At 50.9% G+C, this 19,198-nt stretch overlaps 1 protein-coding gene across 3 annotated transcripts; it reads right to left on the reverse strand.

The window, feature by feature from the left end:
• Positions 1–1,373: 1,373 nt before the first annotated feature.
• On the reverse strand, positions 1,374–17,666 carry AHCY (adenosylhomocysteinase). 3 transcript variants are annotated; one of them, XM_024743045.1, is made up of 11 exons: positions 17,523–17,647; positions 15,057–15,121; positions 11,983–12,173; positions 10,754–10,829; positions 8,919–9,068; positions 7,717–7,829; positions 7,036–7,243; positions 6,857–6,944; positions 6,639–6,756; positions 5,682–5,876; positions 1,374–2,262 (listed from the first exon to the last, which is right to left on the reverse strand). In XM_024743045.1, the coding sequence occupies exons 3-11, from the start codon at positions 12,115–12,117 to the stop codon at positions 2,131–2,133; spliced, it is 1,215 nt and encodes a 404-aa protein (XP_024598813.1). In that variant the 5' UTR covers positions 12,118–12,173; positions 15,057–15,121; positions 17,523–17,647; the 3' UTR covers positions 1,374–2,130. The 3 variants fall into 3 exon arrangements, with proteins under 3 accessions (XP_024598813.1, XP_024598812.1, XP_024598811.1); XM_024743044.1 differs by having other exon boundaries at positions 15,093–15,121; positions 17,523–17,626; XM_024743043.1 differs by lacking the exon at positions 15,057–15,121 and having other exon boundaries at positions 17,523–17,666.
• Between the last annotated feature and the right edge of the window lie 1,532 nt (positions 17,667–19,198).

A 19,198-nucleotide genomic window follows, 5' to 3' on the forward strand; every position in this document is an offset into this window, starting at 1 on the left:
CCTCATAGCTCCCCCTATATTAAGCTCCCTGCCCCCTAACTCACTCCTGCTTAAGTTGTTCTGCTGCCCAAAATGCTCTTGCCTTCAATTCCTATTAAAAATCTTTAGTTCTTTCAAAATCCATTTCAAGGGACTTCCCTTGTGGTCCAGTGGTAAAGAATCCGCCTTCCAATGCAGGGGATGCAGGTTCAATCCCTGATCGGGAAACTAAGATCCCACATGCCATGGGGCAACTAAGCCCACGTGCCGCAACTACTGAGCTTGTGTGCCTCAACTAGAGAGCCCGCATGCTGCAAACCACAGAGCCCATGCGCTCTGGATACGCCACAGCTAGATAGAGAAAACCTGTGTACTACAACTGGAGAGAAGCCCGAGTGATGCAACTGGAGAGAAGCCCACGTGCTGCAATGAAAGATCCCAAATGCTGCAAGTAAGACCTGACGCAGCCAAAAACATAAAAAGAAAATAAATAAAATATTAAAAAACAAAACAACAAAACCCAATTCAAGCACCACCTTTTCCCTCCTGCCTTTCAGTGCTGCCAGGCACTGAACTCTAAAGCTGAGCAGAGAAAGGGAAGTGCCAAGAGATGGAAGATCTGTTTGTATGCCTGCCTTCTCCTTCTAGCTTGAGATTCCTAGCAGGCTGGGGTTAGGTCTCAAACATCCCAGCAACCCCATCAGGCCTTCCATGAGTGGATGACCCTTAGAATAGTCCCTAGTTACCCTTCCCAGGCAGGTTCTTGTTTTTCTCTGACTTCCAAGACCAGAACAGGGGTTCAGTAAATGACAATTTAGGCAAATAGAGCACCCCATTTCCCACCCACCTTCCTGTGATTTGAATCACGATGGCCAGTTGTAACTGTGGACTTTAGGAAAGACGCTTAACTTCTATAAGTCTCCATTCTCATCCATAAGATTAGGATAATAGTATTACTAAGCTTGTTGCGAGAATAATGAAACTACAAAGCACCTAGCACTCAGGAGGTGCTCAATAAACAACAGTCCCCCCAGGAGCAATGGATCAAGCCAAAGTGGAAATGGGGAGAAAACAAAATTATAAATTGGAACAGAAAAAAATAAGGTAGAGGAAATAAATACAAACAGAGATTACAATAAATATAAATAGGTTAATCTCACCTATTAAATGACTCTTAGGTTGGGTAAAAAACAGGCTGTTTACGAAAGACACACCTGAAGACACAAGAGTTCTCTCTTCATTTTACCCAGTCTTCCAAGCCCAAGGGTGTGCCTGCAGCCCGTCACCCCACACTGCAACACAGCAGACTATTACAGCACATCAGACTATTACCCCTTGGCTTACACCCTACATTGTTGGCAGTGGATTATCTATAAAATAAAGGCTCAAAATTCTTTTAGGCACCAAAATTTTTATTAACCCACCTTCTTGCTCTCTTTTAACATTATAAACCAAATTAATCTCTTTTTGACCCAGAGTTGTGATGAGAACATCAAGTTACAATGCATTTTTACGTTTCTCTGGCCCCTCTCAACCTCTGGCTGTCACTTCTCTCGTCCTTTCTTGGCTATCCCTTAACAATATATTCCAACCCCTGTAAAATAGGGACTAAAAGTACCAACCTCATCGTTCTGAGGTTTAAGAGAATGCCAAGCACTAAGCCGGGCTCTCAGGAGCATTCAAACTCCAACAGTTCCTCCACACCCTTTGACATACCTCCTTCTCATCTGTCATGGGCTGAGGAACCAATGAACCTGTAAACCAAGAACATGGGTATAAAAAGTCCATAGGCCAAGTGAGGGCCTGGATGGTAAAGTGCATGGGCTTTGTGAACACCACTGCCAACTTCCAGCCTAAGGAAGGACTGACTGACTGAGCAGTTCCAGAACCCCTGAGCTCATGGCTCCCTGTGGGTAACTCCCGTGTACCTCTATCATGACCAGGGCTTGAGAAGGGACTTCTCAATTCTCCCTGCCACACTTGGAACAGTATGAGGGATGCAGCAGAGGCCAAAGACTAAGTGACTAGCCCCAGGGAGTTGATGGGGAGCATTATCAAACCAGTCTCAAAGGTGGTGCCATTTGTTCTTGGGGAGGAGAGGTGGGGCCCAGGCAAGGACAGCAGCCGGAAGGCAAAGGGCAGGCCTGGTTCTCAATAGCGGTAGTGATCAGGTTTGAAGGGGCCATCGCAGGACATGCCCAAGTACTGGGCCTGCTTCTCAGTCAGCTTGGTCAGCTTCACATTCAGCTTGCCCAGGTGGGCTTCAGCGACTGCTTCATCCAGCTGGGGAGAAACACAGAAAAAGCTGGAATCAGTGCCATGCTCTGGGATCCCTTACCTGCATCTAGCTGCCAGAAGAGGCAGGAACTGTTCTGTTGTGACATCTGCCGAGTGTTAAGCATATTACTTCATTCTATCCTCACAGCCAGCCTCCGGTGTGGCTTTTGGCTACTCAGCTCCCCTTCCTCAAGGGGAAACCAAGCTACATCCTCCCCTCCAAGCAGCCCTAATGGGACAGTCAATTACATCTCCTTCCTTACCCTCCACCAACCTAAGCAGCTAACCAAAATGCTTCTCTGGAATTTATCTATGGACAGGACATCTTTTCATGACAGGGGCTTTCAGGATTCCTAAACAGGGAGGCTATCAGTCTCTGCTCACCAGGGGCAAGTCTATTTGACAAGTGAAGTGAATGTAGGGGGAAAAAAGAGCCAAGAGACAGAGAAAGAGCTCTGATGCCACTGATCCCTGGATCCAGTGTCTGAATCTTAGACTCCTCCATTACAGAACCAATAGGGTTCCTTTTTAGATTACACTGGTTGTGTTTGTTTCAAAATACATCCTTAGCACTGGTGGTACAGTAGTGAGCATAGCTGCCTTCCAAAATACGTCCTAAAATCTTTGTCTATAAATTCATAAAACTCCTTCCTTCAAGAGGTGGAGCCTAATTCCTCACCCCTTGAGTGACTCAATTCTAACGAATAGAATAAAGCAGAAGTGATGGTGTGTGACTTGGAGACTGGATCCTAAAAGGCACTTCAGCTTCCTCCTTTGCTCTCCCCCTGAATCTGGGGGAGGCCAGCTGCCATCTCATGAGGAAACTTAAGCAGCCCTATGGAGATACTCAAGTGGCAAGGAACCACCTGCCAACAGTGATGTGAAGCGGATCTTCCAGCTCCAGTCAAGCCTTCAGATGACTGCAGCCCCGGCTGACATCTCAACTACAACCTCATGAATTAAGCTGCTCTCAAACTCTCAACCCACAGAAACTGAAATAACAAATGTTTATTGTTTTAAGCCAGTAAATTTTGTATTTAAACTGCTATACGGTAACAGATAACTAATACACCAGCTTGAACAGGGTTTCTATCTACCACTCGCCACCGAAAGGATCCTGACTAATAAAAAAATTGCCATCTCCTTTCACAAACGTGGAAATCAAGGCTCAGAAAGGTGGAATGACTTGCCCAAGGTCACAAAGCTAGTTAATGACAGAGCTAGGATTTGAATCCAGGGTCCACCTGGCTCCAAAGTCCCATAACTTGTCTCAAGTTATCGTCTCCAAGGCAGCTTTGAAGAGACAGAACAGAAACCAAGGAGGACAGAGGCTGGGGTTGGATAAGGCCTATTTCTAAGTCTGACCAGTGCTGAAATGCATAAAGTGGGCCTAAGAAGAAGGGCAAGTGGCTGTACTTAGAGAAGGATCAACCCTAAGCGGGGCTCTCACTTTCTCAGCATCCAGCTCCGGGTGGGGCCTCTTTCTACCCCCAAGTCCCATCCCATAATGGCACAATAGCCTTTAACCACAGCCCAGCCCAGACAGCTTTACATTCCCAAGTGGTTTCACACTCACGGTCTCATTAGAGGCTCACAAACACCCTTAAGAAGGAGGCCAGGGTTTATTCTTCTATTTAACAAATGAAGAAACTGGGGAGAGGCAGGCAAAGGCAGGAGCAGAGCCCAGCCCTAAGTCCTAAGTCCACGTCAGCTCTGGAGGCAGAATGAAGGTCTCCAGTGCCCAGAGGACACAATGAATTCTCCCTTCTCTGGGCCTGGCCTAGCCGAGAACACCCTTCCTTCTCCCTGCTCCCCGTACCCAGGAGGACATAACGGTTAACAACTTGGACAGGCAGGGGTGGGACGTACTCTTGGCCCAATACTTTGCAGCTGTGGAGGCAAGTCACCCTCTGAAGCTTAGTTTCTTCTTCTGTAGGCTGGGTCTCTCAGAGCTGGTACAGAGATCAGTGATATTCAAGAGCGCTTGGTACAAGTACCTTAAGAAATGGTGGCTGCTCTCTCTGTCATTGTTAACCAAGGTACATAATCCCTCTCCCACATCTCGCGTGTGAGATGTGAAGCCTGTCCCCAACCCGTATCTTGGCAGTGATGAAGGAAGAAGACGGGATGGGGCCAGGTGCTGGGGTAGGAGGTGAGCTCTTTGCCTTCTCACTTCCAACCCCAGCCTCATTTTAAAGGCCTGCCCAATCTCTCACTATATTCACAGTCGTATTTCCTCCAACTGAGATCAGATGAGGGGTCGAATGAGACTTTTTTAACCGCACAACCAGCATGGGGACCTGGCAGGCTGCCCAGGACAGGACGGCCCCTTGAGGCCCTTACAGGTAAAACACCTGGTCAGGCAAGACAGTGCCTGAGAAAGACTAGGGGGAAAGGAGTTGGCTGGCTCGGGGGCAGACAACCCAGCCTCTTCCTGCTTCTCATCAGCTGGCAGACCAGCTTTTCAAAGGGTGGGAGGAGTGGTATGAAGACTCCACCGCAGCCTCTCCAGCAGCCAAGGGCTGGAAGCAAGAGCTACTCTTACCATTTAGCTGAGAGGGAAACTGAGGCCCAGTCAGGCAAAGTAGCAAAGCCAAGTTCACCCATGACACTGGCAAAAAAAAAAAGCCAGGACTAAAACATAGTGTTCTGATCTGTGGGAGAGGGCGGAGGCAGGGGGTGTTAGGACAAGCACTGGATTTGACGTCAGACGACCTCATTGTCATGGTTAATCTGACCACACACTCACAACACGTCAGGTGCCATGCTCAGTGTGTTAGTGGCATCATCCCATTCCAAGGCCACAATCACGCAGCCCGTAGGCTGCATTCGGCTTACAAACACGTCCAAGTTAAACAACCTGGTTATATTTAAAAGCTGAATATTTCACATAAATATACTCATATCTAGCTTCCTTTGAAACGTCAGGAGCCCTGGTCCAGTGGGTCCAGGTTGCTGACAGGCAGCCAACCTCTTCAACTGGGGCACGTGCTCTTTGGTCAGTTCCCACCCAGCCCATTTACCTGCCCAATCCCTGTGGGCATGTGGGTTTGTGACCTGTGATCTAAGGAAATCCTCACAATCCTTAAGGAGGTACTATCACCTTCGTTTTACAGATAAGGAAATGGAGGCACAGTTACACAGCCTCTAAGTGGTAAGGGTGAGATTCAAACCTGGGTGTGTCTCACTCCAAAGCCCATGCTCCTCTCACCACCCAGCCCTGCCACTCTGGGAGTTATTCCCTGATTTGGGCCCCAATTTCCTCCTCTGTTAGATGGAGAGAATGATTTCTGCCCTGCGGAGGACCCTATGAAGATCTTCAAGAGAGCAGAGAGGCGAGTACTGTATGAACTCTGGCAAGGCCTGCCTGGAGAGCCCAGGGCTGGACACATGACCCTTGGCCAGGGGTGGAGGTAGGAACCCACCTTCTTGGGCAGGAAGTGGACCCCGACGGGATACTTGTCCGGGTGGGTCCACAGCTCAATCTGCGCCAGAACCTGGTTGGTGAAGGAGTTGCTCATCACGAAGCTGGGGTGGCCCATGGCGCAGCCCAGGTTGACCAGCCGGCCCTCGGCCAGAATGATGATGCGGCGCCCATTCTTCAACAAGTAGCGGTCCACCTACAAGTGGGCAGCACAGCGGTAAGGGCTGGTGGGCACAGCTCCCGGTGTCCACCCCATCCTCATCCTACCCTCCTGTCCAGCAGGCCTCCCGACCTCCAGCAGGGCCCACAAAGGGCCTGGACTGCCCCAGAACAACCTCCAGCACAGGGCCTGGCACACACAATTAATAAGAGCCAGTATTTGTTATGCAACCCTGAGCGGCAGACCTCATAGGTCTGCTGTGAGAATTTAAAGAGCTGACATGAAAAAAAAAAAAAAAAAAAATAAAGAGCTGACATGTACAAGGCACTTAGTTTAAGTACTACGTATTAGCTAACGTTATTATCACATTTAATCCTACTAACAACCCTGTAAATTAAGCACTGCTATCATCCCCATTCCACAGATAAAGAAACTGAAGTCTAAAGGGTTAAGTTCTTTGTCCAGAGCCACACGTTACAAAGTGGCTGCAACATGAGCCTGGACAGTCTGAGGACAGATGCCACGTTCTCAATCACCACGCCTAGTAACAAGCTGAATGCAGTGGTACTCAGCCTTGGCTGCACATCAGAACCATCTTGGGACCTTTAAAAATGGGGATGCCTTGGCCTCACTCCAAGATTCCAGTTTAAGCAGCCCTGAAACCAGTCCCTCTTCCGCCCATCCCACTGCCCAGGTTGCCAGAGCCTCATCATCTGACTTCCTGGACGGCCAGCCCACAAGCACGCCCCCCTCGGTGCTCCGTCCACCAAGCCTGCTGGCAGGGCTGGGGCTTCTCACCTGGGGCTTGATGTTCACCTTCTCCACAGCGTTCTCGTTCAGCCACTTGACGTCAATCTCCACGTCAAAGTGTCCGATGTTACACACAATGGCGTCATCTTTCATCTGTTCAAAGTGCCTGTGGAGGAGCCCCAGCCTGTGACAGACTGTCAGGGACCAAAAGCAGCCGCAAGCCTGCCCCCTCCTTCACTCTCTGGGACCCCCCGCCTGGTGCCTACCGGCCGAGGATGATGTCGATACAGCCCGTGGTGGTGACAAAGATATTGCCCTCCTGACAGGCCTCATCCATGATGGTCACCTCATAGCCTGTGTAGAGACAGTGTCTGTGCGTCATCCAGGGTGGCCTTGCCCCCGCTCTGGCCCCAGTGGCTGACAACCAACCTTCACCCTATCATACCCTCCATGGCAGCCTGAAGCGCATTGATGGGGTCGATCTCCGTGATGATGACACGGGCCCCGAAGCCCCTGAGGGCCTGGGCACAGCCCTTGCCCACGTCGCCATAGCCCGCTACCACCGCCACCTTGCCCGCAATCATCACGTCCGTGGCCCGCTTGATGCCATCTATGAGGGACTCCCGGCAGCCATAGAGGTTGTCAAACTTGCTCTGAAAGGAGAGGGGGCAAGGCGGCTACGGGGGCAGGCGAGGCCCTGGGGCCTTAGACCCTCTCTCAACATCTCAGCCTGGTGGGCCTTGGGCTGATCACCTCCTGGGACTTCTCCCCACCAGCTAATGTGCTCGTGTGCCCCTCGCCCGGCTCAGTCCCACGACTTTCTCCCTGGCCTTTCTCTGCCAGTCCAGAAGGCTTCCTGCGGATCAACGATGAGAGATTGTCCGGTCAAAGAATCTGCTTCACGTTAAACCTCTTGATGCCCAGCTCTGAGGCTCACTGCACAGTTCTTTGCCTCTTTAATGCCTTTAATGCTTTGCCTCATGACCCTAAGTCTACAACTCCTTTCCCCCCTCAAATGAGGGCTAAGCCCCTAGCCTGCAGCCTTCCCAGGGGACTTTCTGCAGGGCCTACTCCTGAGCTGCTCTGGGAACCAACAGCTGGAGCCATCACTGCCCCACAGGCTCACCTTGGTGACAGAGTCGTTGACATTGATGGCAGGCACCTTCAGGATCCCGCTGGCCATCATCTTGTACAGGTTGTGGACCCCCGTTGTGGTCTCTTCGGAGATGCCTCGGATGCCTGAACAAGAGAGGAGGGGATGAATTTCAGGCCAGGAAGGAGTGGCCCAAGGGACAGGGTGGCCTCTGAGATGAAACTCCAAGAGCCTCAGAGAGCCCACAACTGAACTCACCCAAATTCCTTACCTTTGCCTTCTAAAGCCGCTCCTCCCTCTGGGTTCCTATCTCTGTAACGGACACCACAGCCCACCTAATCACCTAGGCCAGCATGAGGGAGGAGCCACTACCATCACCAGGCCTAATGATTCTACCTCTCAACAACTCCCGAACTCTCCACTTGCACTGTCACTGCCCTAGTCCCTGCCACCATTGTCACTTGCCCGTCCCAGCCACAACTCATCCTCTACACAGCAGCCATTTTTTTTTGCTGTACGCAGGCCTCTCACTGTTGTGGCCTCTCCCGTTGCGGAGCACAGGCTCCGGACGCGCAGGCTCAGCGGCCATGGCTCACGGGCGCAGCCGCTCCGTGGCATGTGGGATCCTCCCGGACCGGGGCACGAACCCGTGTCCCCTGCATCGGCAGGTGGACTCGCAACCACTGCGCCACCAGGGAAGCCCACAGCAGCCATTTTTAACATGTACATTTGCAGGGAAGTCTTTTCAGTACCATCCAATTACTTCCCTTTACTCTCAGGATCAAGCCAAACTCTTTTCTCAGTCTATTCTATTAAGTCTTTACACATCTGGTCTTCACTAAAGCTCCAGCCACAACCTGCAATTCTCCCCAGTGAAGGAAGCTGCCATGCTGGCTAACTTTCTGTTTCATGAATGGTCTATCCATTCCTGCCTCAGGGCCTTTGCACTCACTACACTACCCCACTTTCCTCCCCACCTGCTTTTAACAAAGCTGACGCCTTCCCAGCTATTCTCAGCCCTGGCCTTGGCATGCCCTTGGGCCAGCCAGGCCTCCCCTAGCCACCTAGCCCTGAAGCCAGGCTCCAGCACGCCTACAGGAGCCTGCTCTTCTCCCATCTTCCACAGTATCTGCTGCTCGAAGCACTGGGAGTCCTGCCAGGCCTGCTGATTTCATGCGGGCAAGCAGGCCCTGTTTAAACCACTAGCACCCAGCCCACCCACCCATCCTACTCACCTGACAGGAGCTGTGGGTACTTGGTGTGGATGAGGTTGGTGAGGTCACCACCATCGTCCAGAATCATGTTGAGGGGCCCGTCCCTGAAGTACAGCGTCTGCTCAATGCACCACAGATACTCCTCGTCCGTTTCACCCTTCCAGGCGTACACTGGAGAGTGAGTGGCACATCAGGGCCTGGCCCTCCCCACTGGCACTTGCTCCAGGGACCCACCTGGATAGAGCCAATACTATCTCCTTCCTAACTCCCATCCCCTGCCACCTCTAGCACCTCTGAGGACTCAGCAATGGTAAGAACACAGCTTGGAGCCAGAAAAATCTAAGTGCAAATCCTGGTTCTGCACTCACCAGCTGTGTGACTTTGGGAAAATCACTTCACCTCTCTGAGCCTCAGTTTCCTCATCTATAATAGTATGGATTATGAGACAGAGGCCAAGTACAGACACCCACCCCCCATATATAGGTATCTGGAAATAATTATTTCCTTTCCTACCTCTTCTGTCTGGGCCCCCAACCCAGTGACCAGGGCTCCTACCCACAATGCCTACTGCTAGGATGGAGGTGCACAGGGGCAGGAAGCCACACTCAGGTGGACCCAAGCGAGACAAGATCCAAGATTCATTATGCACTGAAAGGACTTGATGGGCCAGCAGCCTCTGTGGTAGGTTATCCTAGGCAAAGTCTGGCCAAAAACTACTAACAGCAGCTACCATGTATGGAGCACTTTCTCTGTGCCAGACATTACTCTAACTGCTTCATGCCCCATCTCATTTTTCCTCACAGAAACCCTGTGAGGCAGCCATTACCATCATCATCACTTACAGATGCCCAGAGAGGGGCTAAGATGTGCCCAGATCACTCAGCATGGCATTCCTAAGCAGGCATCAGAACCCAGGGCTCCTGGGAATTCGAGGGCAGACCAGTGGTTAGGACTCTGCACTTCCACTGCTAGGGGCCCAGGTTTGATCCCTGGGCCCCTAGGGTCAGGGAATTAAGATCTCGCAAGCCGCATGGCGCAGCCAAAAAAAAAGAAGCCAGGGCTCCTGACTGCCAGCCCAGGCTCCTCCCATCATATGAGACAACTGCGACACAGGTGTGGGGCTCCCATGAACCTCCTGTGAGCAAAGGATACCTGCCAAAGCAGGGCCAGCTTCCCCTCCCCCAAACTGGGGCAGACAATGGTATTAAAAACAAAACCTTTCCCAGAAAAGGGCCATGGAGCCCAAACTAGGCTGAGGAGTTGGAGACAGGCCGATCCAGCCTTGGTCAGTCTCTGGAGAGGTCCTCCCCCACTCTTTACTCTCCACCTGTGGCTGGTTAGAAGGAACTGTGAATGTCCTATTTCACCATCATCAGAGCTAACCACTGCCCTCCTCAAGCCCAGGCAGACCTGTGTCTATTTCCCCAGCAGCTTGTGAGAAAGTCTTTCCTCTTTGGTCCTGGTATCTCCCCAGCGCCCTAGACCATCAGATACTATGCAATGGACCTCTGGGACTTTTTTATGCCCAGTATCCCTCCCTGATTCTTTCGGAAACAGACCCACATCATTCCTTTAAAGGATTTCCCCTCTTCAACATCACGTGGCCCCCAATCATTAGATCCCACCCTTCCTGATCACATGACTTGAACTGGGCAAGTAAGTGCCTTCAATAGGATTTTAGATGACAGTTGGACAAAACAGTTCTTTCCAGTGGGTCACTAGGCTAGGATTCTGTGGCCATGACTCCTCTCCTCTACCGCAGGGAAGTCTGTAGCAGTAAAAGTCAGTGAAGCCGTCAGGGAAAAGCAGAGCCACTTCATGCATTCCTGCATCCCCCGGCAGCAAGCTGGCCTCACCTGGAATGCCAGCCTTGGCAATGGCAGCTGCTGCATGGTCCTGGGTGGAGAATATATTGCAGCTGGACCACCGCACCTGAAAGAGCCAGCAAAACAGGGCTGGTCACAGACAGTTCAGAAGACTAAGGTCACTGGACAGGGATAAGTAAACGCCCTGGAGCTAGGGCCGAGAGGCTCGGGATCTACATCCAGCCAGTTCTGCAACCTCAGGCTGGGTTGCAAATGGCAACTAGTGGATGGGAGTGGATGGGAGCCAGAGCACTGACAAGACCCAACTTACGTTAAAACATGGCTCTGCTGTGTGGAAGGGAAAAGGCTCCACACGGAAGCAAGGAGACAAGGGCAGAAGCTGTTGTTAGAGTTCAGACAAGAAATGCACCTCTAGCAGCGGAGGTGATGATGCGTGTACTTTGAGGGCTGAGCTGACAGGATTTGCTGCAGGGTTCGTTGTTGGAGTAAGAGAGCAAGAGGAGTCAGGGACGACCCCAGGTTCTGAACTGAGAGGGCCTGTAAGGCTGAAGTCTGCATCTGCCTACACGGGGAAGCCTCCAAGAAGAGAAGGAAATCATGCGTTCCTTTGGACATGTTGAGACTGAGAGGTCAAGCAGATCTCCAAGTGGAGGTGATACCTCGGCTGCTGGGTGTACAAGTCTGGAGTTCCAGGGAGAAGGCCAAGCTAGTACATATAACTGGGCGTCATCACCATATAGACAGTATTTAAAGCCATAAAATCAGATTGCCAAGAGTGTGAGTATAGAAAAGAAAGAAGAGGTAAAAGGACTGAACCCTGGTGTGTTCTGTAGCTGACTTTTGCTGCTCTGCCCTGCCCCCTGCTTTGGGAAACATCTTGCCCCCAGAGAAGTTGGAAGAGCTGCAATCATTGGTACACATAACCCAGGCTGAACCAATCAGAGTGCGCCATCCTTCCAGCAGCCATGATTGGCCAAGGGCAGGCACATGACCCCAGGAAGGCCTAGGAGAGCCAGTCCTTAGACGACTCAGTAGGACGCCGGGCTTGAGTTTTTCCTATCAGAGCTCCCCAGTCAGGAGAATGTGAACTGAGGGCAGTCAGACACCGTCTTCCCAGGGAGAGAAAATCTGCAGAGCAGTCACGACAAATGGAGGTGAGGGGGCACCGTGACAAGGCTGTAGCTGGACCCCCTGCTGGGCCTGAGGGGGCACAAGACTGGAGTTCCCCACTGCACAAGAACTGCTGCTGCGGGCCTCACCTCAGCACCCAGGGCAACGAGGGTCTCAATGAGGACAGCTGTCTCCACGGTCATGTGCAGGCAGCCGGCAATGCGGGCGCCCTTCAGTGGTTTGGAGGCCGAGTACATCTCCCGCATGCGCATCAGGCCCGGCATCTCATTCTCTGCGAGGTCCAGGGCCTTGCGCCCCCAGGCGGCCAGGCCGATGTCAGCTGTAGGGGCAGGATGGATGGGAGTTCGTGAGCCACCTCATCCCACGAACCACAAAGCACCGCCACTCAGCACTCATCCACTTGCGGACTCGAAGCACTAGACTGGGTAATCTGGTCACTGCCCTGTCTCACTCATGCAACAGGGATTTATGGAGCCAGGGCAGTCCAAAAAGAAAGACATGGTCCCTGCCAGTAACCACAGCTTACTTACAGCCTTGTGGGAGAACTCATTTAATCAAAGAAGCACACAGGACCATAAATATTACAACACAGGTAAGTGCCCCCTTGAAAAATAGCTATCGGCCTATATATACCTCCTGCTACCCTTTCTGCTGCCACCTACCAACGTCCTCATTCCCTAAAGATTTTAGCTCCTGGCTCTCCACATTCCTAGTCATCACTCTTGGTGACTTCAGCACTCATAAATGATATAATCTAACACCTTGGACTCGGCACAGCTCCTTGATCTCCTTGAAGACATAAAAATGCTTCTCCAGTCCTAATGTTTCTCTCCACATGGAGGGAACTCATCTGTGTAACTAACACTCTGGGCCTCTCTCTGCCCCAGGGGAAGTGGAGTGACTTGTCTAGTAAACTTAGGAGGAATAAACTGGGCATGTGCAGTTCAGGTCTCCCTTCTTTTGCAAGCAAGCAGCAGCCAACCTACCTGCAGGAAGTGTGTTCTTCCACATAGAGACCTACCTAGGCCCGCCCTGCCTGTAACTGGTGGATTAACGGCTGACTTTGGGGTTCAGTTAGCATGATCATTGTGACTTTGACACTAATCTACATTCTCTGGCTTCGATGTTATTAGTCATCCCTTGGTCTCTACAGCGGATTGGTTCCGGGAATGCCTGTGGACACCAAAATTCTCAGACGCTCAAGTCCCTTATATAAAATGGCACAGTACAATGAATACTACTCCTCTCCCTTATAATCCCACCCTCCCTCCCCTGCCACACTAGCCCATTCTCAAGGTCAGTCCCTAGGTCAGTGTTTGCAAACTTCCCTGATAAGGGTCATCTGGCATGCTTACAAGTCTCCCCTGGGGAATCAAATTCAGTAGGTCTAGGATGGGGCGTGGAACTCCTCGTGATTTTTATCTTTAGGGGAGCTTAGATCCTGCCAATCACCCAAAAGGGGTGGTGGGTGGGAGGGAAGGACTATAGAGAATTTAGTAAGAAATAATAAAACCAACTAAGTCATTCTGCTTCCTACTGTACATCTAAACAACTTAAGCCTCAGCACACACCCACTCCACCCCTGCCCACTTTGGCAGGCCATCACCCATGATACTCTCCCTTGGAAATCTTGATTTCAAGCAACCGACTCTGGCCATGTCTCATCTTTCCAAAACTCTCTGTCTAGAGCCCAAACTCCAATAAAGCTGCAACGGGTCAGGTAAGAACCTTTAATCCGTTTATCCTACCAATTATCACTGTCCCTCACTGCACCCTTCATGTTCTCAACATGGTCCACAATTTAGATTCCACTGTCCCTTCCACCCTCTTGTTCTCTGAGAACTCCTCAGCAAAATTCCCGCCCTGGTTAAACCCAGCCCTCCACTGCACCCTCGTCACTGAGCCCAGCAGGAGGAAAATGATGACCACACCAAGAGTTTCATTTATTAAGACCACAAATCTCAAGGGACACTCCAGCAATCCTATTACATCTTCTTAGTAAATTTACCACCTTTCCCACTCCAAACTTCTAACCTTTCCTCATCAACTGATGACCTCACTTCACAATTCATCGAGAAGAATTCAGAACAATGCCACTCTTCCTCCAGGGAATCCACTAGTCCTCCTCACGTGTAGTTATGGACCAGGCACTCCTTTGTTACAACAGACAGAGCTGTCTCTGCTCTGTGGGGTCTGATCCCGTATTGTTTTACCTCCTTGATGACTTCACTACTCCACTAAAACTGCTCTTCTCAAGGTCTCTGTAAGGCCTAATCCCCATAACTAATGGTCAACTACCTATGTTCATGTTTCTCCCTGCAGCACGAATAGCACTAAGTACTCTCTCCTTCTGAAACCCTTTCTTTGCTTGGCTTCTATGCCTGTCTTTCCGTGGCTTCCCTACCACCTTCCTGGCTCCTCTTCCTGTTACAGACTCTAAAGTTTAGAAGCCCTCAGGGATTCATCATCTCCCTCTTCTCTCCTACCAGATGAGCTCATCCCATTTTATGGCTTGAAATACCTTTTCTATGGAAATGTCTCCCACACATTCATCTCCAGCCCAATCTTCTCCCCTGAACTTGAGACTCATATAATCCAACTGCCTATTCAGCATCTCAGTTTGGATGCCCAACTAGATGATGTGTCAAGTTTGAGCCCTCGTGACTCCTTGCCCTCACCCCCAAACTTGTCACTCCCCAGATCTTCCCATTTTAGGAAATGAAACCACCATTCGACCAGCTGCTCCAGCCCGAAACTTACGATGTCTTAATTTCTCCTCCTCCCTTGCACCCCCTTTCAACCCATCAGCACACTGTTGGCTCAACATCCCAAATACAAGCAATCCAGTAGCATCTCATCACCTTGGATCACTGAAGCCACCTCCTCACTGGTCTGTCTCCCTGCTCCCACGTACTATTCTCCCCACAGAAGTCAGAGAAACAAACTTTTCAATTTTAAAATATATCACCTCCATTCTTCTGCTCAAGTAAAAAACAAGCCAACATCCAATGGCTTCCGCTTAACCATGAATAAAATCCTAACTCATCACATGGCTTTAGGGTCCTACCCAGGTGACTGTCTCCCCTTCTCCTGCATCTCTCCACCACCCTCTTCTCCCCCTCTCTAGTTGCTTAACCACATGAATCTCCGGGTGAGCTAAACTCATTCCCACCTCAGGGCTTTAACCAAGCAGCTCTCTTACCCTGGAAGGCTCCTCCCCGAGCACCTGATACAGTACCTGGCACACAGCAGGGTCTCAACAAAAACCTGGAAACAGGAAAGAACTTGGTATATTGTTGCTGGAGGAACAGAGTGTGCCAGGGTGACTCTAGTAGAGGGAGTAAGATGATGAATCAGGACTTTATTCCTATAGTTTTAAGGGGAGTATCACGACCAGACTTGTCTTCCGAAAAGCCCTCTTTGGTTGCTGCGTGTATCTGTGGAGCAAGAGACCCGGGGAGACCTCTGAGGAGGGAGACCAGGACTGGGGTGGTGGCCACGGAGACAGAGAATTGGGCAGATCTCCTCACTTATAAAATGGAGACAATACTACTATATTATCCGTATGCATGTCTGTCCCACCCTCATCCTTGAGTCACCCTTGTACCTCTAGTGCCCAGCTGGGCCTGGCACAGAGAAGGGGTCCACAAATGTTTACCAACCACACCTGTTGTTAGGACTGAATGAGAGAAGGTCCACGAAAGGGGCTGGCACGAGACAGGGTTAGCAAACAAGAAACAAATCTGAACCTAGTGCAACTCCCAGCATTTACCAATGAGGAAAGGCTCAGAGAAGGGTTTGCCCCAGGTTCCACAGCCAGTCAATGGCAGAGGCAGGACTGGTGGCCAGGGAGGGCTAGAGCCAGAGGCTTCTGGGAGGCGCACAGCAGTAGTGGACTATGGTTCCTGTCCTATCCTAAGCTTCACCCCCTCTGCCACCACCTGTCCCTCTAGCCAGAAAGAACTCTTTCACTGCCCTCAGGACAGCTGTGTCAGCCCTGGTGTTTTCGTGGGTCCCTCAGCTTCAAGGGCACAGGAGGGTCTGGCACTCTAAGCTCTGGGGGTTTTGGTGCCCAGGAGAGCTGAGGACTTGCAGAGTTTGCAGTAACACCTGTCCCAGGACAAGCTAAGAGGCATAATAGCAAAACCCTCTCTGAGCCTCAGTTTCTTCATCTGTAAAGTGGGAATAATCATCCCTAACCTTCTATGAGCTCTGAGGATTAAAGAAGATGCCATATGGGCAAGGTCAGGCACACTGTGCCCTCCCTGATGGAGGCGTCCTTCCTCCAACCCTACCTAGCCAAGCTTCTCCACTTCCAAATGCAGCCTTATCTGCTGCTACACAACCCAAAGCCCTCAACCCTAACCCATCCAACTCTCCACAGTGTAACATGTCCCCATTCCAGTTCTGCCACTGGACCTGGACTTAGTCTTTCTGGGCTTCAGTTTCATCCACACAATAGGGACAATAACCTTCTCTGGCCTGCTACTTGATAAACTACTATTGACAGGTTGTTATTTTCCACAGTCTTTGCAAGTCACTTCCTGTTAGGGCTTCAGTTTCTTCCTCTGTATCATGAGATAAAGTCCACCTCTAAAGATCATTCTGTAAACAAATGTAAATCCCCAGATACATAGCAAGTGCTCCATGAACGATGCTTTTCTCCAGGTTGAATGGTGTCTTGAATTTACTTTAAAAATTGCTAGCCAGGCTGAACTGGTTTTTGCTGAAAGGTCATTAGGGTTATTCCAAATGTGTTCACTTATATACAGTGGTGAAAAGGTGGGCACAGCCTGGGTTCATATCCTGCTCCACCACCTCCCAGCTGTAAAAATGTGGGCAAGTTACCTTTTTTCCTGGGTTTCAGTAAACCCATCATAAGATGAGAAAGTAATAGTCCCTTCCCTAAAAACCCATTAGAATAAAATGAATAAATCTATAATAAACGTAGAAGGCAATGCCCATTCCATAGTAAACGCCCAATAAACGTTAACTATCAGTGTATCAGCTTCAATCCATAGAACAGCAGGAAGAATTTTTCTAACCACTCCAAAATTTCTTCGAGATTCTCTGTATGACTGTACCTTCTGGCCAGGTGGGTGACCCCAAGAGGTTGGGTAACAAGCCCAAAGTCCCTGGTAAGTGGACTCGCCCGGCCTCAGGCTCAGTCTCCAGACCTCTCCCCACGTGCCCTTCGGGGCCCCAGTGCCCTCGCCTTCCCTGTAGGAGGCCCAGAGAGGGTGGGCACTTGCCCGGGACCACCAAGGTAGCCAAGGAGCCGGTCCAGGCCCAGGAGGCAGGATTCAGGCCCCCTAGTGTAGGTCCCGGCAGGTGCCACTGGTCCCAGGCCGTGGCCAGGTGCCCGCTGCCCGCCTGCCCCAGGCGGCTCTGGCGGAACACGCCGCCAGTTCGCTGCTCCGCGGGCCTCGCTGCTGCACCGGCCTCGCGGGGCACGCCGGGACGCATAGTCCGCGGCCGCGCCCGAAGACCCGCTCGCGGCGGCGGGAGAACTCCAACCCCCAGACGGCCTCGCGCGGCCAAGACCGCGCTGTGCCGGCGATTCAAGGGGGTCCTTCTGAGCACCCCGGGTCGGCTCCGCGGCAGCCGCCCCAACAGGCCCCCAGCGGAGGCGGGGCAGACGCGGCCGACTGCACGTCCTGGAACTCACCGACTTTGTAAGGCAGCTTGTCCGACATGCCGGCGGCGTTTCCGCACGGAGTGATGGATACGAGCGAAGGGTACCGAGCCGCGGGCTGGGGACTGGAGCGGGGCAGGCGGCGCCGGGTAGGGACCTGCGCGTGGCGCCGGCGCCCTTAAATATCGTCCCCTGGCTTGCATATTCATGAGTCCCGCTGGATCTGAGCCACAGGGGCGGGGCAAACGCACGGGGGCGGGGCCGGAGTGAACTTTGGTCCCTGCTGAGCGCAGTTTTTTTTCCCATGCGGTCCTTCCACCTCCCGCCCTGGGTAGCGAAGGGAGATGGGGATAGGCCTGAGAACTAAATCGAGGCTGTTCTTTCTTTCATTCGTTCAACCAGTAACACTGATGTCAGAACCGGGTGAAACTGAAATTCCAACCAGTTCACTTCCCCGAACCTCAGTTTCTTCTTCAGTAAAGTGGGCAGAATGATACCTACCATACAGATTCTAAGTTGCAATATGTCAAGTTCCTAGCACATCCTAGACCTTCCACCCTCCTCCCACTATCCTGAGTTTAGTTAAATTTGTGTGCATGTTTATACTTTTACTACATATGTATAAATCATTAAATGCTTCATAGAATTCTTTCTGTGTTTAAAACCTTCATATAAATGGTACCATACTGAAAAAAAAAAAAAAGGTGCCATACTGTACTTATCCTTCTGCAGTTTGCTTTTTTCTGTTAAGAGCCATGCATAGATTTTGAATGTATTCATTTTTGCTGCTGTATAGAATTTCATTGTCTACATCCCATGATTAATTTATCTGTTCTCCTGTTTGCTGGCATTCGGGTTGTATAGTCAGTCTGCCATTATTGCATACATGGAAAAATGAACATTGTCTCTTAGTGCCCATGAGTAGGTGTCTCTGGGCCATAAGTGTACTTAAGGGTGAAGTTTATGAACTGAAGGCACATTTTTAACTTTCCTAGATATTGCCAAATTGTTTTCCAAAATAGTTTATCCTCTCACCAGCAGTGTCTGAGAGGGCTTGTTGTTCCACATCCCTGTCACCACTTGTCAGTCTGACATAAATTTTTGTTAAACTGATGGGTGTGCAAATCTCCTTGTGGTTTTAATCGGCCACCTGAAGACTCTTTAACATCTCTCTAGGAACCCTCTGCCCTAGCATCCACCCAGCTGCTATCTCCTTCCTCTCCTTCTCATACTTTTTCAGAGTTGACCCATTCTGTGTCTGTGCTTTCTCACCACCCACTCAGTCCTCAGCTGTGTGATCTCCACCCCCAGGTCTCTGCTGAAACTGCTCCAGCCAAGGTCAGCAGGGAACCTGGCTGAATCCAAATGATGTGCCTCAGCCTGCATCCCAACTCACCTCACTGCTGCACACAATGTGCCCTTGGCCTCCACTTTCCTGACTCTCCTCCCACTCTCCACAGGGTAACTTCTCTGGCCTAAGCAACTTCCTGTCCTTCACTAGCGACTTCAAGTGTTGATGTTCCTTTTTTCTCTTACTCTGCTCCATCTTCCAGACCCATCTCACCCACACTTATGGCTATTGTGACCACTTATATCCAGGTAATCCCAGTGTTCATGGAATAAAACACTGCCTTACCCCAGACACTGCCTGTTTCGCTTCTCAATTACATGCCCCTTCTCCCTGGAGTTACCACTACAGTGATTAATGT

The sequence above is a fragment of the Neophocaena asiaeorientalis genome, unplaced genomic scaffold, assembly GCF_003031525.2.
Source record: "Neophocaena asiaeorientalis asiaeorientalis breed wild unplaced genomic scaffold, Neophocaena_asiaeorientalis_V1.1 scaffold82, whole genome shotgun sequence".
Taxonomy (NCBI): Eukaryota; Metazoa; Chordata; class Mammalia; order Artiodactyla; family Phocoenidae; genus Neophocaena; species Neophocaena asiaeorientalis.